This window comes from Gracilinanus agilis, chromosome 3 (assembly GCF_016433145.1).
Source record: "Gracilinanus agilis isolate LMUSP501 chromosome 3, AgileGrace, whole genome shotgun sequence".
NCBI lineage: Eukaryota > Metazoa > Chordata > Mammalia > Didelphimorphia > Didelphidae > Gracilinanus > Gracilinanus agilis.
In genome coordinates this window covers 108998842-109019519 of record NC_058132.1, presented here as the reverse complement: position 1 = coordinate 109019519, position 20678 = coordinate 108998842, and the positions used below count along the sequence as shown (strand labels likewise).

The 20678-nt window shown below is 34.9% G+C and overlaps 1 protein-coding gene across 1 annotated transcript in view; it reads left to right on the top strand.

The window, feature by feature from the left end:
- DLG2 (discs large MAGUK scaffold protein 2) overlaps positions 1–20678 on the top strand; it is a 1542336-nt gene that overhangs the window by 720834 nt on the left and 800824 nt on the right. The window contains exon 5 of the mRNA XM_044668933.1: positions 16356–16480. Coding sequence (XP_044524868.1) covers positions 16356–16480 — 125 coding nt within the window. The remainder of the gene's footprint in view (positions 1–16355; positions 16481–20678) is intronic.

Sequence of the window (20678 nt, the reverse complement as noted above, 5' to 3'; positions counted from 1 at the left end):
ATATAATATAATATAATATAATATAATATAATATAATATAATATAATATATGCTATCTATCAACATCACAGAGCTTGTACTCATCATTGTCATCATCATCTTCATCATTACCATCACCATCATCACAGCTGGGCCTGTTTATATCATTGTAGGTTTCACAAGATTTTTACGTGTTATCTTATTTGATGTACACTAAAAACCTCTAAGATGAAAGCTGTTGTTAACCCATTTTATAAATGAGGGAACTGCAGTAGACAACAGTTAAGTGATTTCCTCAGAATTAGTTATACAGCTAGTAAGTATCTGAGATAAACTTTGAACTCAAGTATCTCTGACTGAATGCCTGGCAGCTTACTTGCCTCTAAAAATGCATTTGAAGATCAGTTATTTTTGCCTGTTACTATACTAAGCCAGAATGTAGATTTTCAGTTAAGAGACTTTGGTTTAAATCTTGACAATGCTACTTTTTAGCAAAATAATGTTGAGTATTTGATTCCTCTGCTCTGATTGTCAATGTCTTCCTGAGTAAAATGAGGTGGTTGTATTGAGAATCCTCTCATCCATAAATCCTATGACTGAATCACTTATCAGAGTTCTTTTCTCTTTACCTCAATAGCCCATTTCCCTCACTGGTATAGATTTTTATCACTAATGATCCCTAAGGCCACACTGTGCTCAGGTAATGGAATGGTGAAGGCTGAAGGAGTACTTAGCTTCCTACACTCAGGGTAGATTCAACCTCCTCCCAGACTAGAAGCCAATATTTCTCTTAGGATTTTAGTGATTGTATGCGCCAAACAATTTTTAGTGTACTCTGTTAGCTATCCAGTCCAAAAAGAAATTAGCTGCGTCAGGAGAAAAATATTCGATTTTGTCAAGGTTTAGCCTTTCTTCCTAATTGACTATAAGTTTCTAAGAAGCAGAGGTTGTCATTAAGTTTAATCTTTGTAGGACTAAAAGCCAGAACAGTACCTCACACATAATATATACATATTAATTTGGTGATCTTATAAATTAGAATATTGAGTAACTGAATTATTGTTTCATGGAGTATATGTTTCAGTCATTTAACCTTTATACAAGCATTCATTGGGAGCCTACTATGTGCAATGCTCTGTCCATAGCATTCATTTGGCTTATGGTAATGACGCTAAATCACAGAGTATGAATATAAAGTGATATGACTTTTAAAACAGAATAGGACTTAAACTATCCAATTTATGCCCCTTTTAAGTATTATCATTAAGAAGTCGATCATTTCTTCTAGCCTGGCCTAAAACCTACCCTATAAAATATTAAGAAGTGATCAACCATCTTCTAAAGTCCATTGCAGGGGAGCTTGCTAAATCATGAGGCAGCCCATTCCACTTTGGGATAGCTCTAATTAGTCAAGAGGTTTTCTTTTCATGGAACCTAAATCTGTATGTTTATACCTTGCACCTTTGTTCTTCAATTGTACCCTCTGGGGAGAAGTAAATAAGACTAATTCTTTGTCCATGTCACTCTTAAAATACTTAAAGACAATTATATAGTGAAGACACCCTCAGTCTTCTCCTTTCCTTCACCTGGTACTTGTTTGGCATCTTCAGGCTCCTCACCATCTTGATCATTCCTCTTGTAGTTCTCCCTTTTGTTAATGTCATTTATTTTGACATCTTCTCATGTATCTCTCTACAAGGTACTTGAAGGCAGGAACAGGCCAAATCTTTTAATTAATTCTGGGGTAAATGTTATGTTTAGCAAGCACTAGGTACTCAATAAATGCTAATTAAGTATAAAATTATGATCAATGTAATGATTATTCATGAATCCTGAGGAGTGATGACAAAATGTGGTATTCATGACAGAGAGGTAATGGATTCAGGGTACAGAATCATATATTATATCATTATGTAATATATTATAACATATATATTATAGTTATTGATAGAATATGTATATAATATAATCATTGATTGAATATATGCATATGTGTGTATGTATGTATATAATATATAGTCAATGATGAAATTTGTTTTGCTTGACTATGAACATTTATTACAAGGAATTTGTTTTCCTTTTTTCCCAACAGGATAGAAGGCAAGAAAAAGGGGGAAAATCTATTTATGTTCATTATTTTAGAAAAAGAGAAATGGAGGGTGCTGAAGATGTGTAAAGTTGCATTTATTTTCAGATTGTCACTGTATTATTAGTTTTATTTAGTTATTTTAATTTTTGCAAGAGAACTCTCACTAAGTGGTTCTCATCTATAAATATTTGTAATGTAAAAAAAACATATCAATAAACCTTTAAAAAGTCAGTAGTAGCTGTTAGTAACACTTTGTGACTACTAAAAATGACTTTGATGTTCTGGAATGAGCTAATTATCTGGTCTTTTGAAAGCATGTTAATTTTTATTAGATTGTTGTCTTTTAGATTTCCTATGTCTCATCCAGGCACCAAATTATTATTAAATATAGCTCTAGCTTTGTCTTCAGAAAATAAAACAACCATCAAGCATTTATTAAGTGCCTACTGTATGCCAAGCACTGAGAAAACAAATACAAAGAGTGAAACAATTTCTGCTCACAAGGAGATTACAGTCTAATGAGTAAACAAAAATTGCATATAATATCCATGCATATATATACATATGCTAATATAATATATATTGTATACATATACAATATATATGATGGAGAAGAAGAGGGACTTAATTCTAGGCACAGGGGAAAGCAAGAGCAATGACTAACAAAAAAGTCAGCACTCCATTAGAATACAAAGGTAAAGTCTTAGTTCTTGGCATTAGAATTGGAATAGACTTGAGAAACTAATCAGTTCAGTGCCCTAATTTTGTTAAGGAAAAAACAAAGTTATAGAGAAACTAAGTGTCCATACTAATGTCAAATAACAAAGAGCTGGCCAGGTCCTTGGTCTCTAAAGGCAGGACATTTTCTACTACATTACTCTATCATTTATCATTTTACTCCTCTGTATAAAAATTCTCAAGGACCATCCATTGACAGACTCCTTAGTTTGGCATCCAAGGCCCTTTTGAATGAATTAATTTATTAATCACACAATATATACAAACCTGGATGATTCTCTAGGATGGTGGGGTTTTTTTACCTGAGTTCTATTAACTTTCTCTAGATATAGATCAATGTGTAGGTGCAGCCTACACATCAGAGGGCTTGGATAGCCTGGTGGCATTTTTAGTTCTCTCCCTGATTTCAGGTTCTCATTTGCCACTTCTCTGGGTGCTTGTGTCATGCCAAGTCCCCCATTTCCATTCTTTTTTATTTCATCATTTCAAGACCTTCTGAAACTCTTCTATAAAATTAAGGGTTATTTCAGCTGATATTTTTGTTTCCTTCTAATACTGTATCAATGGACCTATACATAGTGAAGAAATATTTGAGAATCCTAAGCTGGTAGATTTAATTACTCCTACAGTTCAGTCACATCATTCATTTCTGTTCAACAGTTATGATGAAAAATAAAGAATAAGAAAAGAAAGGAACTCCTTATGTAGGCAATAAAAGAAATCAAACCTTTGGAAGGAGGCTAGAGAAGCTGGTTTCCACTAATAAAGAAAAAAGCACCAGGAAACATATCCTAGATCTAAACCAAAGAATAAGTTCTAAATGGAGTAGCCAGGATTTATGATAGATTTTCAAAAATAATGACAATCATTAGATCTTCTAGGTGCTTCATGCCTGAATGTAGATGGTAAAAAAAAAGGTAGAGTTTATTGGCCCTCAAAGCCACAAGACCATATTCAAAACTAAACCCCAGTAAAAAATTTCTGAGTCTGTTTGTGTATTATTCAGTTGTTTCAGTTGTGTCTGACTAACTTCTCAAAGCCCCAGGCAAGTCTCTAAAACTTGTAAAATGCAGAATAGGTGCCATTTTGCATCAGTGAAAAGTTTTCATCATCAAGGAATTCATATACAGCTGAAATGACAGATGCAACCCTCCCCCCCATAAAAAAAATCACATATATAATTTATGGGCCCATCCAGAATAAGAAAAACATATTTACTGGTTGGATATCACTACCTGAAACTATTATTCATTCAAAATGCATTTATTAACAATAATAATAATAGTCAGTGTTTATATAGTGTTTTAAGGATTGTGAAGTGCTTTACATATATTGCCTCATTGGATCCTAATAAAAGCTTTGATAATTATGTTCTACAATTATCCCCATTATATAATGAGGAATTTGAGGCTAAGGAAGGATAAGTAACTTTTCTTAGCAAGTGATTTCAGCAAAATGAGAATTCAAGTCTTCATAAATCAAGAGTCTAGTACTTTATTTATTCTGCCTTCTTTGTATCAGTCACAAGTAGATGAACAAAGACAAAATAAAACCATCTCTGCCCTAGAGTATTTGATGGAGGGTTAAAATAATGTGTATATAAATAAATAAACATGATTTCAAAGTATAAGTAATATGAGAGGACTATGTGACAGAGATTAGCCTTCAAGAGGATAATCTTCAAATATTTGATGAATGAGTGAATGATCAATAGTCATGGAAATTATCATTAAATTAAGATTATGTTCTGTTGATTCTAAGATTTTTCCATCTCACCCCTAATTTTCCTATTTCTTGCTTTTCATGTGGAAAAATTGTGCATATTCAGCTAAAGCAGTCCTTAATGCTTCCATTAGAAAAATCAGTAAAGAAATGCATGCTTTTCATTCTCATATTTTCAATAAACTAATAATCTTTCCCCATTTGTTCATGTGGAATAGTGCTGGAGTCACAGTCAGATATAAACATTATAGATTCTTCATTCTTCACTTTGTTTTATAAAGCTCACACTTCTCAAGTGTTTTACAGTCTATAGTAGCCCAAACCACCCCAACCCTATGAGATATATAGAGTAAATGCTAATTCCCACATTTTATAAATGATACTTCTAAAGCCTGGAGAGGTCAAGTTACTTGACCTTGAGCACATAAGTAATATATGGCAAAGTAAGGCTTTAAAAGCACAATTGTATGCACATGTTATATATAGAAATATATAATGCATGCATACATGTACATATGATACATATGTGTTTTTAGACATCAATATATAAAACAATATTTAAATTTGGTATCCTATCTATTTTATGCATTTAAAAACATTATTCTGAAAAGGTATCCAAAGGTTTTCACAGACCTGCAGAGAAGTTCATGACAGAAAAAAAGACTAAGAAATTTATGCTTAGATATTGGTTTTGTAATGTTTCATATACCTAATTAATTTCTTTTTTGAATTTTGAATTCCCTATTCTCTCCCTAACTCCAACCCCTCATTTACCCATTGAGAAGACAAGCAATATGATATCAATTATACATGTGAAGTCATGGAAAAAATATTTCCATATTAACCATGTTGTAAAAGAAAATACACACACACAGGAAAAATAAAGTTGCAAAAGTATGTCTCAGTCTATACTGAGAAGCCCTCATTTCTCTCTGGTGGTGGATAATATTTTCCATCATGAGTCCTTTAGAATTCTCTTATATCATTGTCTTGACTACAGTAGCCAAGTCTTTCACAGTTGATCATCACTACAATAGTGCTGTTACTGTATACAATATTCTGCTTCTTCTCAGTTCACTTTGCCTCATTTCATAAGTCCTTCTGTTTTTTTTTTCTGAAATAAGAACCAAAAGAACATTGTATTAAATCCAGGAAGATAGATTAGCACATTTCCCATAACCATTTGTCAAAAAAAATGTTCCCTGGCATTGGTGATGGAGAGAGGAAGAATTCTGAGGGTCGTTCCAGCTCCAATTCCATGATCTTAAAAGCAAAGAAACATTCTTAAACTCTTCAAATAGCATCTATACATATTTCAGATAAGATTAATTATAATATGGAGAGAATTTGAAATTAATTACTAATTTATTCAATGACATACCGATGAAACTACCAAATAATTATTTTACTTAGCTAGAAAGAATAGCAGAATCCATCTGAAAGAATAAAAAGTCAAGAATATTGAGGGGATCAATGAAAAAAATCCTCTGTTTGGATAGTCTCCTCCTTACCTTTCTAGTTTTCTTATACCTTACTTCCTACAATGGATTCTTCAGTCCATTGGCATTGATTTTCCAGCTGTTCCATAAACAAGATGCTCCAACTCTCAGCTCATAGTATTTTGTTTGGCTGTCCCCAGGCCTAGAATGCTTCCCTCCTCAATTGCCTTTTGGCTTTCCTTGCTTTCTTTAAGGCCCAGGTAAAATTATATCTTCTCTAGGAAGTCTTTCCCAACCTCTCTTAATTCTGGTGCCTTCCTTCTTCTAATTATTTCCTACTTATCTTTTATAGCTTGTTTGTACATTTTTCCTTGTTTGTTGTCTCCCCCATTAGAATGTGAGCTCCTTTAGGGCAGAGACTATTTTTGCCCCTTTTTATATACCCAATGCTTAGCACAATAATGGTCACCCCTAGTAAATACTGTATACACATTTACTGATTGATTTTTTCCAATGGGCAGAACAGGAAGCAATGGGTTAAAAGATATAAGGAAACTAATGTATCAGTGATATCAAAAGAAGGACTGGAGGAACCCTTCTAGCAATTAGAGCTGTGTATTGTGTGTATGGCACTGCTCTAGAAGTTAGAAGTTTCCCCTTCACTGAAGGTCTTAAAAGGAACACATGATTATTTGTCAGGTATGCAATAGAAGGAATTCTTTTTCAGATATCTGGTGAACTAAACGACCCCAGAGATTGTATATGAAATCTTTCCTTTGAAAACTCAATGACTTGTTTGCATATCTTCATCATAATTCTCTAATACCACAGTGATTTTTTTCATCATTCTTCTTGGGTCGGCAGAATAATAAGTCAAAGCCTTCACAAAGTAATGACAAATTACAATATTTCTACCCACAAATAGCACAATAAATGAGAAATGCTTCATTGGTGTGGGCTTATATAAGTGGGAGAAAGGGCAGAAGGAAAGTCCATGCTGAAAATTCCTCTGAAAATATGTGCTTTCATTTGTTGTTTTGTTCGGTTTTCTTCTGATGATTTCCTAGAATTCTAGAATCTCAGAGTTAGAATAGAGCTCAGAGGTCATCCAAGTCAAACCATAACTGAACAATATTTTGGTACATAGAATCCCTAATCACTGGTCATCCAGTTCTCTTGAAGACCTCCAGGGACAGGGAACAGGGAGACTTAACCTAGGGAACTATCCCTTGGGATTTCATAGACAGATTTCAGGATGTAGATGAACATAACTGAAAAAATATATATCTTTATTCTTACTAAACTTGAGTTTCCTTTACAATCCTAAATATTTTATTTTATACATCAAAAACATCATTCTGAGAAAGTGCCTCTAGTCTTTATCAGAATGGTTAAAAACCACTGCTTTATTTAACATTTATTTTTTACTAGCTAATGGACTTTCTTTTTTTAAAAACATCCCCTCATGCCTCAAGCATTTAGCCTGGGGAGGAAGTCTATTTCACTTTTCTAGCTATTTGTGTAACCCTTTTTATTTTAAATGATTCTTCATTTCATCTAGAAGCAATATCTAAAGTAAGGTTTCATAACCTTTTTTTGACCATTGACTCTTCTGGAAGTCTTTTGAAACCTATATCCAAGGAAGTAGTCTATTTCTCTTTTAAGCAGCTTGGATTGATCTCTTCCATCCCCTCTTTCTAGTGAGCTGTCATCTTCTTCCTTCTACTTTCTATAGTACCCATACATCTTATTTCTGCCATTTAGGTCCAAGAAGAACTAGTCGTCTTCCATTTAACAATACTTCACGTACATGAGGAAAGCTACATCATACCAACCTCTTCTCCCTAACCAAGATATCTCTTATCTAAGTTGAACATGTCTAAGAGTTCCTTCAACTGATCTTTGTGCAACATGGTTTCAATTTTACTTACCTTTCTGGTCACCATTCTTATGAATAGATATCAATGTGACAATATTTCTCCTAAATGGCTGTACCCAGCCCTGAGCATAATATTCCAGTACTCATTTCTTAAGAGCAAATTTTGGGTAAGAGAAAGATGTTTCCTAAGTATCACTACCACAAGGACCTGTAATTTCAATGACCACAAATCATGACCTATCTTTATAATTTGTAGATTTAACATCACCTAATACACAGTGAGTTTAAATGACTTATCCATGGTAAAGTAGGTCTAGCGGTGATGAGATTTGAAATCATTGCTTAGAGGTTAAGAAATACCACGATTTTTTCCTCACTAGAATCCTGGGAGCTAGCCATTTGATGATGGTTATTATCTTTTTTAATCTACAAAAATTATTTTAGGTGTTTATCCATTCATTGAGCTACGTCTATCAGTAATATGCTCAGACTTCATATGGACTGTTACCAAATAAGCTTAAATATGAAAGTTACTCTAAGGAAGAAAGAATGCCAACCCACTCATCAGTCACAGATTATGTCTGACTGAAAGAGCATGCCTACTGGGAAATGTACACAGAAACTGATCTTGCTACTCTGACAGCTTGCAATTCCTGTTGATCAGGTCAAGGATCAGAGCTCTGTTAATTGGCAACAATTTCTTGGATCTAAGGACATCAGCCCAAAGGGCCGCCTTGTTGCTTGGAGAGGTTGCTCCCTGAGGAAGAGATCTGGTGATCTCTCAGAGCAGCTGACACCTGTCTGGGAATGATTGTCAGGGAATGGCAGTGATTCATCCATAGAGAGACTGCAGAGATTTTCCCCCCTTTCTAGCTATGTCTCCCTCCCTTCCACAATGGTTTGTCAGTACAGAGAAGGAAGGCAATGAAGAGGGACTGGGGAGGAAAGGTGTTGGAAGTAATAAGGGAAGGTGTGAATGCCTTTTAAATTACTTCCTCCTAGAATTTAGATGATTCTTCTCTAAAGAGCTGTGATGATGAAGTAGAATCCATCTGGCTGCCAAACTTTATTTAAAAAACAGAAAAGCTCTTTGAACACATTGTGATTTGAAACATATGCTGGATTAACTCTGCAACCACCTTAGAGTTCCTTTCAATCATTGCTTCTCAGAGATAGTCACCCTTTCTCAGAGTAGGGTGTACAGATGTGATTTTTTTTCTTTTTTTTTTTTTTTGGTAGGGGGTGCAGGTCAGGGGAAGGAGTTGTAAAGAAATTCATTTCAAATTATCCCAAGATTGATTTAGAGTTGGAAGGGACCTTTGAGTTCATCTGATTCAGAGGTTCTTACCCTAATCCAGAGAATATATATGAATATGTATATTCACATATACATATTCATATATATGTATGTAATATATATTCATTTTCACTAACATCAAAGTGAAAATTGGCACTGCCTTCAATTATATAAAACATCATTCTGAGAAGAGATCTATAAGCTTCAGCAGACAGTCAAAGAGGTTCATGATATGAAAAAAAAGTTTTAAGAGCCTATGTTGTAGTTCAACCCCATTATTTTATATTTAAGAAAACCGAAACCTAGCAAAGTTAAGTTGGATGCCTCAGAGGGTCACGCAATTAGGATTTAGCAAAACTAGGAATGAAATTCATATCATCTGCCTCAAATAGCCTGGATTTGATTTGCCTTTGCCAAGCTACTATTCAAGTCATTTGAGTTTAATTCAACTAGTTTAGTAGACAGAGTACTGGACTTAGAGTTGGGAAGATATGGGATTCAAATCATGCCTTATATGCACTTACAACTTATATGACTAGGCAAGTCTCTTTGTCTTTCAAAGCCTCAGTCTCCTCATCTGTAACATAAGGTAAGGAATAGCACTAATCTGACAGGATCATAGTGAAACTGATCTGAGGAATATGAACATAAGCACTTCATAAATATGGAAATGTAGGTTACTATTATCATGAGAGGTTTCAGCTTGGACTCCAGCAGAACTTGTTTAGAGTCCACATTTAACATTTATTAGCCCTGTGACCTTGGGCAAGTCTCAGCTTCTCTGAGTTTCAGTTTCTTCATCAACAAAATAGGAATGAGAGCAACTGTAGTATCTAAATCAAAGGGTTGGTATAGGGGGAAAATTTTATGCTACATGTAAAACACATTAGAAAGTTTAAAGTACTACTTATGTTACTATTTATTAAGCATTTCTTATATGCCAGTTACTATACTTGATTCAGAGGAAGACTGAAATATTAAATCACTGGAGATAATCATCAGAGTAAATACATTAATTAGAGTCTGACATTTAGAATGTACAAGAAGAAGATTCAAATTTTTAAGGGCAGCATCTATTCCCCAGTCTATAAATAGTTAAAGGATATGAACAATTTGTTTTAAAAGATCATGCAGAGAATAATCACTTTAAAATATTCATTGTCACTTATAAGCAAAGAAATGTAAATCAAAGTGACTCAAGCTTATAAAATTGGCAAAAGTAATTAAATGTGACACAAGACTCAATCTTGGCTTATTTGCAGAAAAATGGGTACACTTATGTACTTCTGGCAGAACTGCAAATTGACATGGTTTTTAGAAAGTGCTTTGTCTATATATAAATCTATACAACTGATTCTGAAATTCTAGAAATCCCATTACAGAAAATCTACCCTAAGGACTTAGTGCAAAAATGAAGGAAAAAGTCCATCTGTGCAAAAAATATTTGTAGCTACATTATTGGCAATAGCAAAAAAAATTAACCAATTCAATTTCCCAATTATTGGGAAATGGCTAAATAGATTGCCATATATCAGAAAATTTGAATACTATGAGAACCTTACACATAATAAATAAGAAGGAAACCAATTATTTAGAAAGGCATAAAATAAAGCAAATCAAAAAAATCAGAACAAGAAGTAGAGGATACATATAAGCCAAAACAAGCAAAAAATTATTTGTGTATATGTGTGGGAAAATAGATCAGAAAAGTGTGGAGCAGGAGTCATTTGTAACTTTTTACTTCTTTTAAAAAATAGAGTATTTTAATTATAAATCATTTGAATATGTTTTTGTCATTCACATTGTTCACAAATACATTTTTTAGTAAAAACACTAATAAGATAAAAAAAAAACAGTCCTTTTCCCCCTCCCCCTCAGAGCTAGTTATCTGCTGTGTTCCTGGTTTTGAGTTAGCGAGAGCATTTTTCATAGAAACAAAGGGTCTGTTCATACCAATATTACATATTCCAAATGAATCACAGTCCTCAGAGCAGTCGGATATCTCCACTATTTCTCCACAACCTGCCAAACAAAATAACTGACTGCTGTCTTTGACTCTCCACTCCTGAAATCCTTCTCTTTGATTGAATGGCTTCTCCAAAAAAATCCAGCCATCTCTTCATTTCTCATCAGCTTTCACTGTGTACTTCTCCATTATACCCCTATGCCAGCTACCTCCTCTTTCTCTCCATTTCAGATCTTTTTCATATGTTGTCTTCATTAGAATGCAAAGCCCTTAAAGCCAAGAACTGTCTGTCTTTCTGCTTGTATTTGTATTCCCACTGACTCACACAGTGTCTGGCACATAGTAAATGCTTGTTGATCTGATGACTCCAGAGTTTACCCTAGCTGAGGCATTCTATGCTCCTTGAGGTATCTTTAGAGCAAGACAAAAATGCCATTGAACCAAGGTTTTCTCCTCTGGAACCAGGGGCAGCTTCCACTCAAACTGTCTGCATGGTAATTGGAATAATACTGCAATTGTGTTCATTGAGTAAATGTGGGCAGTGGTGCCACCTCCCCATGATACCATTTTTGACCAGGACAGTTAAAAGTGCTCACTCCATCCTCAGATTTCTCCTGCACTTTTCTCTATCTCTTACTCCTTTGTGTCATAAATTCCTTGAGTACAGAGTCTGTGCCTCATCTATCTTTGTATTCCCCCAGTGCTTGGCATGGGGTATAGCTTGTCTCAGATACTTAATGAAGTTTAAGTCAATCAAACAATCAACAAATATCTATTTAGTGCCTACTATGTGCCTTCAACTGTATTAAGCACTAAAGATACACATAGACACACACACACATCTCTATTCTCAAGGAGATTACATTTTAATAAATTAACATATAATAATACTGTACCTACCTCATTAAGAGACTGTCTGTCAACAAGCATTTATTAAACTATATGCTTAAATAAGTTCCAGGCACTACCTTCTGCAATGGGAATACAAAGACAAGCAATGAATAAATAAATAATCTTCATGCCCTCAAGGAGCTTATCTTTTTTAATTTTTATTTTTTTCCATATTATAGGCTGATGCAACTTTTAACAATTATTTTCTGACATTTTATAGTCCACATTCTCTCTCTCCCTCACCCTTCCTTAAGATGGCAGTAATATGATGTAGGTTGTAAATGTAATATTATCACATAATACATATTTCCATGCTTGTCATATCATTTACACTAGAAAAAAATTCAGGGAGGAAATAAAGTGAAGAATGATATGCTTCAATCTTCATTCAGATTCCATCAGTTCCTTCTGTGAAAGTGGATAGCTTTTTCTTTTCTTTATTTATTTTTTAGATAGCCTTTTTCCTCATGAGTCCCTTGGAGTTTTCTTGGATCCTTGAATTACAAATAAAAGTTAAACCATTCACAGTGGATCATCATATTTTATTGCCGTACTTGGTACAGCATTCTCCTAGTTTTGCTTACTTTACTTTGCATCAGTTCATATAAGTCTTTCTAGGTTTTTTGTGATTGTCTTGTTTGCCATTTTTTTCTTTTTTGAAAATATTTTTCCATGGTTATATGATTCATGTTCTCTCCTTCCACTCCTCACTACCCCCTCCCTAAGCTGACAAGCAATTCCACTGGCTTATACATGTATTATCACTCAATACCTATTTTTATATTACTCATTTTTGCAATGGAGCAGTCTTTTAAAACCAAAACCCCAAATCATATATCCATATATTCAAGTGATAAATCATTCTGTTTCCACTCCTACAGTTCTCTTTTGATGTAGATAGCATTCTTTCTCATAAGTCCCTCAGGAGTTTGTCATTCTTATGACACCATAATATTCCATTACAATCATATACAGTACTTTGTTCAGCCATTCCCCAATTGATGGACATCCTTTCTGTTTCCACTTCTTTGCCATCACAAAAAGAGCCACTAAAACTTTTTTTGGACAAGCAGGTCCTTTCCCCCTATCTTTGATCTCTTTGGTATACAGACCTAATACTGGTATTGCTGGGTCAAAGGGTATGTACAGTCTGATGGCCCTTTGAGCATAGTTCCAAGGAACTTAACTTCTAAGACAAGAAGACTAAGAAAACTGAGAGGTTCAGGGGGTGAATTTGGACTCCAAGTCTAAATCCGGAGTTCAGAAAGGAATCAAATGTGGCTGACCTCAGTGCCCTCTTGAATTGGAGGTTCTGGGAGGATCCACCCAATCAGAAGTAAAGTCAGTAGGAGCTGAGAATACTTCAGAGGTATTAATCCAGAAGGTGGAGTGAGCTTCTAGGATACAGAGGTTTCTGGGGCTTAGTAGACAAAGTCCAGAGTATCCCCTGGAGAGGAATGAGACACAATTTAGAGGTATGCCCTAATAATACTTAAAGTCATGTTGAACATTGTACAATTTTTAAAATCTAAATCTGTAATTTTATTACAATGGAATTTTTCTCTCTCAGTGTAGATGAAATATTTTTACTTATAGTTTAAGAGTTGCCTGAGGCAATGAAAGATTAATTGACTTTTCCATAGTCACATCAGACTGGAATTCGGGCCTTTCTGTCTATAAGATTGGCCCTTAATCCACTAAGCAAAAATACCTCTTACAAATATTGATACACATTAATGTATAGTACAAAAGGGAGAGGAGGGAACTTGGCTTTTCAATAGAAAAAGCTGATAATGGGCTAGAAACCTGACAAAGGTCTTATAGCTTCATTTGGAAACTACACAGAAATACATGTCCCTGGCAGGAACTACAAGTTTGATGTTTGGGAAGAAAAATAGCATCTTGCTTTTCACTTTTTTATTTTTCATAGGGACATTTTCCAATATGTGTATTGCTAACTCCACCCCCACACCAATGAATTTTTATGAAAACAAAACTTAAAAGTCAAACGAGACCATCTATGTAGGTATTTGTAACATGTAACACCCCCAACCCTCATATCTCTAATGAGAGAGGGGAATGTGTTTCATTATCTATTTTCTGGAACTAAGACTAGCCATTGCTACTTTTTGGTGTCATTTTTGTTTAATTTATTATAATCATATAGAGGAGAGGGGAGTTGTTTCTCTAATTTTGCTTACTTCATACTAAATCAATTTAGCCAGGTTTTCCCATGACTTTCTGAATTATTCTTGCTAATTTTTTTCCTAATGTTAAATCATATTCCATTATAATCACAGGCTACAGCTTATCCAGCCATTCCCCTTACCAATGGCACCCATTTATATTTTAATATTTTTTTATTCTAACCTCCTCCTCTGCCTCCAAAATACTGATATGAACCTTTTGGCTTTTATAGAGCTTTTCTGCCTTTGACATCCTTGAAGTATATGTGCCCTAAATCAGTGAGCAAAATTAATGATATTGCCATTTTAGTGACTTTTCTCAAAGAACTGTAATTTGTTTTCTAGAACATTTATGCCATTTCATTGCTCTAACGTTACATGAGTGAATTTGCATTCTTATAGTCACTCAAATACAGAATATTTCTTTCTCTAAATATCTTAGCCACTTTGATGGGCATAAGGTATATGTGAGTTATTTTTAACATATTTTTATCATGAATCATTTGGTGATTTCATAAAAGTCCACTGGTAGTTTTCGCTACTCTTTTTGGAAAGTCTTTTATAATCTGGTCCTTTTGGAGAGACAGTATAGTACAGTAGGAAGAGACAGTATAACTGAGATCACAATGTATGGATTGGGACTCACTTTTTCCACTTTTTTTTAACATTAATTGCATGAACCAGGGAAGGCCCATGAAACATTCTGGCCTTTTGTTTGCTCACAGGTAAAATGGAGATTATGGCATTTGCTCATAGGCTTGATGTGGAAATTAAAAGGTAATGGGTAAATTGAAAAGTTGTTTTATTAGATACGGCAACAGAATAAAGGGTAAACCTTGGAATCATCAAGAAAGACATGTTCAAGGCTAACCATGTCGCTGTGGATAAGTTACTTAGTGTCTCCTTTCTAGTACTAAATTACTAATAAGTGATTACAGTCTTCATCAGTAGAAGGAGTTTCCACACAGAGAATTCACTACATAATGAAATAACTAGTCCAGACCTGAAAAAAATGTGATAGATGATAAATGATAAATGGATGAAAGGTATACTATAGTTTTGCACACATACACACACATCATACACAATGGGACTCATTTTAACTTGATAAAGTTGCTCCATGATAACCGACCCCTTTATTTACCTTAAAAAGTAAAGAATCGCCCAACTCTGTAAATTACAAATGATCCTCTGACATCAAATGGCTCATAATAATCAATGGTTTTCTTTGCTTTCGATGCCTATTGGTTTCACCGGAATGCTAATCTTTTCTTTTATCAATCAATTAATCAGAAAATGTGTATTGAATATGAGACTTTCAGAATAAGCTCTGAGAGGAGATAAGGATACTTATGCTAATTACAGAAATATTTATTGACATATTACAATACTTCCCATCAATCTGTAGTAATTTAAAGGGATGTTTCCTCTCTGTGGGAATAGAGGTGGCTTTTGTTAAGTCAAATCAAGTCAACAAGCATTTATTAATTCCATTCTATATTCCAAGTATAGTGGTAAGCACATAAAAAGGGGGACAGGGAGTCTTTGCTAAAACCACTGGAGAAAAAGACATGCAAACAAGATAAAGAACAAATTGGAAATAATGTTAAAGGAGGAGGGGCACTGGAAAAAGAAATCCTGGAGAAGAAGCTCAGTTTTGTGACAAGCACTAGGAGGGAGTGTCACTTTTTACACCATACATATCTCTGAGCTTCACTTTCCACATGCCTAGGAAGGGACGAATTATGAGGAATATGCTTTGGAAGCATTGCATAAATGTGAATTATTAGTGTTATAAAATATACTCAAATAATATAGCCTCATCAAAACATATCCTGGAGCAGTAGGACCTGCCAAGTCTCTATCTTTATGAACAAATCATTAAACTGTTTCTTGAGAATGAACATTTTGACATACCTATCATATCCTAGAAATGAGTGCCCCATTTTATCTTTCAAATAAGAACTCTCAGAACTGTGGGAAAAAGAAAACTCCCAGACAAATGTTATTCCCTGACCTTCACTTTGTTAGCTGACAGCAAGTGAAGAAGACCATTATCACTCATTTCTCATTTGAGTAGCAAGTTGATAACATTGCGAGAACAGTCAAACTTTAGAGAAAACTCAGGGTCAGCCACATCATTTCAATTTCTGTTAACTGTTTCTACAGGGCAATTCTGGGCTGGGATTCAGTATTGCTGGAGGTACAGATAATCCCCACATTGGAGATGATCCTGGCATATTTATTACGAAGATTATACCAGGAGGAGCTGCAGCAGAAGATGGCAGACTCAGGTAAGACCTGAGGGAATAATTATTTGAAAAGGAAATCTGTGGCACTGAGCAACCAAATTTGTATATGTACTCTTCAGAACAATAATTCCTTGAGAGATGTCACATGGAAATAAAAGACAGTCAAAGCAGACTTTCTAGGGAGACTTTAAAGACTTTACTGAAAGACTGAGTGGGAATAGGACATTAATTACTGGGACATATGATTATTTTCCCTCATGGCCAAGGAGAATCCACAGGTCTCTGGTTATAAATGTTCCCTGCATTTCTATGTATCAAACCAGCAAAGGCATTTCTAAAGCCCATATTCTAAGTTCAGTCTTGTACTGGACTGCCAAGTGAATATGGAGAAGATGTGGAACATTGCACCTGTTCTCAAGGGGTTTGCTGGCTTGCTAAACTTGCCAAGGGAATGATGAATCAATGATACAAAATAAAATTAAATTAATGAAAAAATACATGAGAGTGTAGGTTAGGAAGCAGGAAGATAAATGGAAGTCTGTAGTAGTTAGGAAAAGCTTTGTGGAAAAAGTAGTATTTAAATTTATAAGATGGAAGTGGGGAAAACATCTGAAGGAAGAAGCTCTGGACTTGTAATCAAAAAAGACTGGGGTTTGAATTCCTGCTCATTTACTAGCTGAGTGACCTTAAAAAATCCACTTATTTTCTTGGGGCCCCAGGTTCTTCATCAGTAGAACAGGAATAAGATGTGTACCACTTTCAGGCATTTCTGTGAGCACAGTGATCAGCATATAATAGGTGTGTAAATAAATAAATGCTCATTCCCTTCTCCTTAAATTGTTATATAAATGTGAGCTCTTAAGTATATATTGACTAGACTGGGAAGTAGGAATCCTGGTCTCTTGTTTTGATTTTGCCACTGACTAGCTTTGGAGCTTTGGAAGACTCACTTTCAACAGAAGAAATAGTAGGGTTTGATTTCATAACCTTGATGTTTACCTTCAGCTATAGGATCCTAGAGTTCCAAGGTTCAATAAGTGAGCAAATAAATGTGGGAAAGAGCAAGGGAATCAAAAGGAGCATTTGAGGGAAACTGAAAAAACTATCTAGTCTGTACAATAGTGAATAAAACTCTAGGCTTGGAGTCTGGAAGATCTGAGTTAGAAGCCTACTTTCTGCTACTAAATAGCTGAATATCCCTTAGCATGTCACTTGACCTCAGCCTTAGTTCTATAAAATAAGTCACTTGGACTTAAAGGACTTCTATGGTCCTGCAAACTCTAAATCTTTGAAAGACTTGAGCAGAAAATACCTGTTGTATTTGGTGGGCAGTGATATAGGATGTTCAGTCATCTTCTGGATGCAGAGGGAGATTAGAAGACAGGGTCCTTGCCCTCCAGAGACACGATCATTTTTTATAATAAACCCTTACTTTCCAGTTTAGAATCAATACTGTGTATTGGTTCCAAGGCAGAAGACTGGTAAGAGCTGAGCAATGGGGGCTAAGTGGTTTACCCAGAGTCTCAACACAAGGAAGGGTCTAAGTTCATATTTGAACACAGAACTTAGTCTTTTTTTTAAAGAGATATGACTTACCAAATAGGGGAAATAGAGGACAATATAAAATACTGAATGATCATAACAGAGTTATGGTAGAATTAAGAAAATATTCATTGAGGAAGATTCAAACTAAGTCTTGAAGATGATGAGAATAATAACAAAAAGCAATGGGCAAGAGTAGCTAGGCAGCTCATTGGATTGAGAGCCAGACCTAGAGATCAGTCCTGGGTTAAAATTTGGCCTCAGATACTTCCTAACTGTGTGACCCTGAGCAAGTCACTTAATCCCCTTTGTCTATCATACCATATTCTAAAAGTGAGTACCCCATTTATCTTTCAAACAAGAACTTTCAAAACTTGGGGTGGGGGAACCTCTTCTTTCTAATACTATGTGTTATGGGAGAAATTTTGTTTCCATTGAATGAGAAAACGTGATAGAAAAAGCAACTAATTATGCATTCAGTAACTATTTTAGTGAGTTTGTGTTATATTCATCATAGTAGCATCTCCATATATTTGAAGAATATTAATGCATTTCTGTGACACTATTCAATCTCCAGAAAGAGTTAATTGTTTATTATGCTGAGTCGGATTCCATCCTTTTTTCAAGTGAAAGATAAAATTGATTGTGTTTAATCTATTTCTCTAACTTCCCACCTATCTATTGAATATGAATTTTTGGTGACTTTTAAGAACTCTTCCCATAACCACTCTCTTCTGAGGAACTTGAACTAAATGACCTCTAAGGTCCTTTTCATCTCTCTAACTCTCTATGCACCTAAGATCTAAATAGTCATTTGCCAGTTGGGTTATTTCTTTTTCCTTCTCAAACAACAGTAACTAACAAAACTGTACTTGAGGAAATTTCTTTGGGAAATGGGGATGGGACTGACAGGATAGTCCCATTCTGGTACAATCATCCCAGGATAGGGCAGTGCCCATTTTCTGAAGCACCTGACCTTCACCTCTGTTCAGAAGTGGTGCAGGAAAGAAGGTTTAGCAGGTATACCACAATGACAGTGCCTTGGGGTTTGCCTGTGGCAGCTGAGCTCTATTATCTTGCTCTGGAGTTGGTATCTAAGTAAAGCCTGTTTTTTGTATAGCCTACAAGGTAAGAATGGTTTTGACAATTTTATATGCAATAAAACTTTATTTTTAAACGTAATAACTATTATTAGATCTCAGACAGTACAAAAACAAGATTTTGCTGACCTTTGCTTTATTTATATTTTATTTTTTTATAACCCTTACCTTCTGTTTTAGTATTGATTCTGAGGCAGAAAGAGCCAGTAAGAGGCTAAGCAATGGGGATTGAATGACTTGCCCAAGATCCCACAACTAGGAAGTATCTGAGGCCAGATTTGAAGCCAGGACCTCCTATCTCTGGGCCTTACTTTCAATCCACTGAGACACCTATCAACCCCCAAACTCTGCTTTAGAGGAATATACTTAGTTAAAGCTCAAAGAATGGATTCCCTGGAAGTAGAGAAATAATCCAGTGGATGATAGAATTGGCTTGACCTGGAATTGAGAAGATCTAAATTCAAATGTGGACTCAGATATTTACTAGATGTATGATCCTGGCCAAGTCTCAACCTCAATTTGCCTCAGTTTCTTTGTCTGGAAAGTGGGGTAATAATAGAGTCTACCTCCCAGGATTATTGTAAGAATTAAATGAGATAATAATTGTAAAGTTCTCAGTACAGTGTCTGGGACACAGTAAGAACTATATAAATGTTGTTTGTTGTTGTTTTTGTTGTTATTATTATTATGCCCCATGATCCTTTATATATTAATTCCCTGAAGCAAAGCACCATTTGCCCAAGCTTCCTTATAGCTGTGCCTACTAAATCGCAGTCTTTTTGAAGTCAGACAATATGCTATAAAGGTGAAAAGTATCATGAGATGTTGATTTTTCTTAATTTTAAAATAATGTTTTAATTGACTTGTCAAGACATCCTAATTGTGATCAAATGTATCTCTTGATCATTATAAGACAAGTGGAAAAAACTTGAACCAAGTAAATATAAACATTATCAGGAGTTCATTATTCAGCCCCTCTTTGAACATCCCAAAAGAGGTGGCCCATCAGACCCTGAGCCCTGAGGATTCCCCCCTCACTGTCTACATGAAAAGCATTATTATAGAACTTTTCCTATCAGTGCAAGTCTGTGAAAGGACCATATTCCTCAGTACAAAGAGAATGCAAAAATCTATAAACTGAATGGAACCAGGTGTTGAGACCTGGCTCAGGAATTCTCCCTAATGTAGCTGGGATAAGCCAGGACCCTGAGATAAAAACAATACAGGACATAAAAAATAAATTCTCACAATACCCATACTTACATATATCCCAGACAACTTAGCCAAACATAAGGTTTCATACTTAGAAGATATCCAATTAATATGTGAATTAATTAAGTAATTATAAGATTAATTATGGGAAGCCAGTTAGCTTTAGTGGCACCCATCTATAAAACAATGATCTAGCTTTTGGCAAGCTAGAACTGCCCCTATGCAGTAAAGGAGTATCAGATGAGGACATTAGGAGGGGAAATAGAATTTGTAGATGATACATGAGTTGTCTACCTTTTTATAATCACAATTGTGAGTGAATTAATCCTCAGGCCTTCCAGAATTTTCACATTAATGATTCAAAATTGAGGAAAAATCCAAAACGT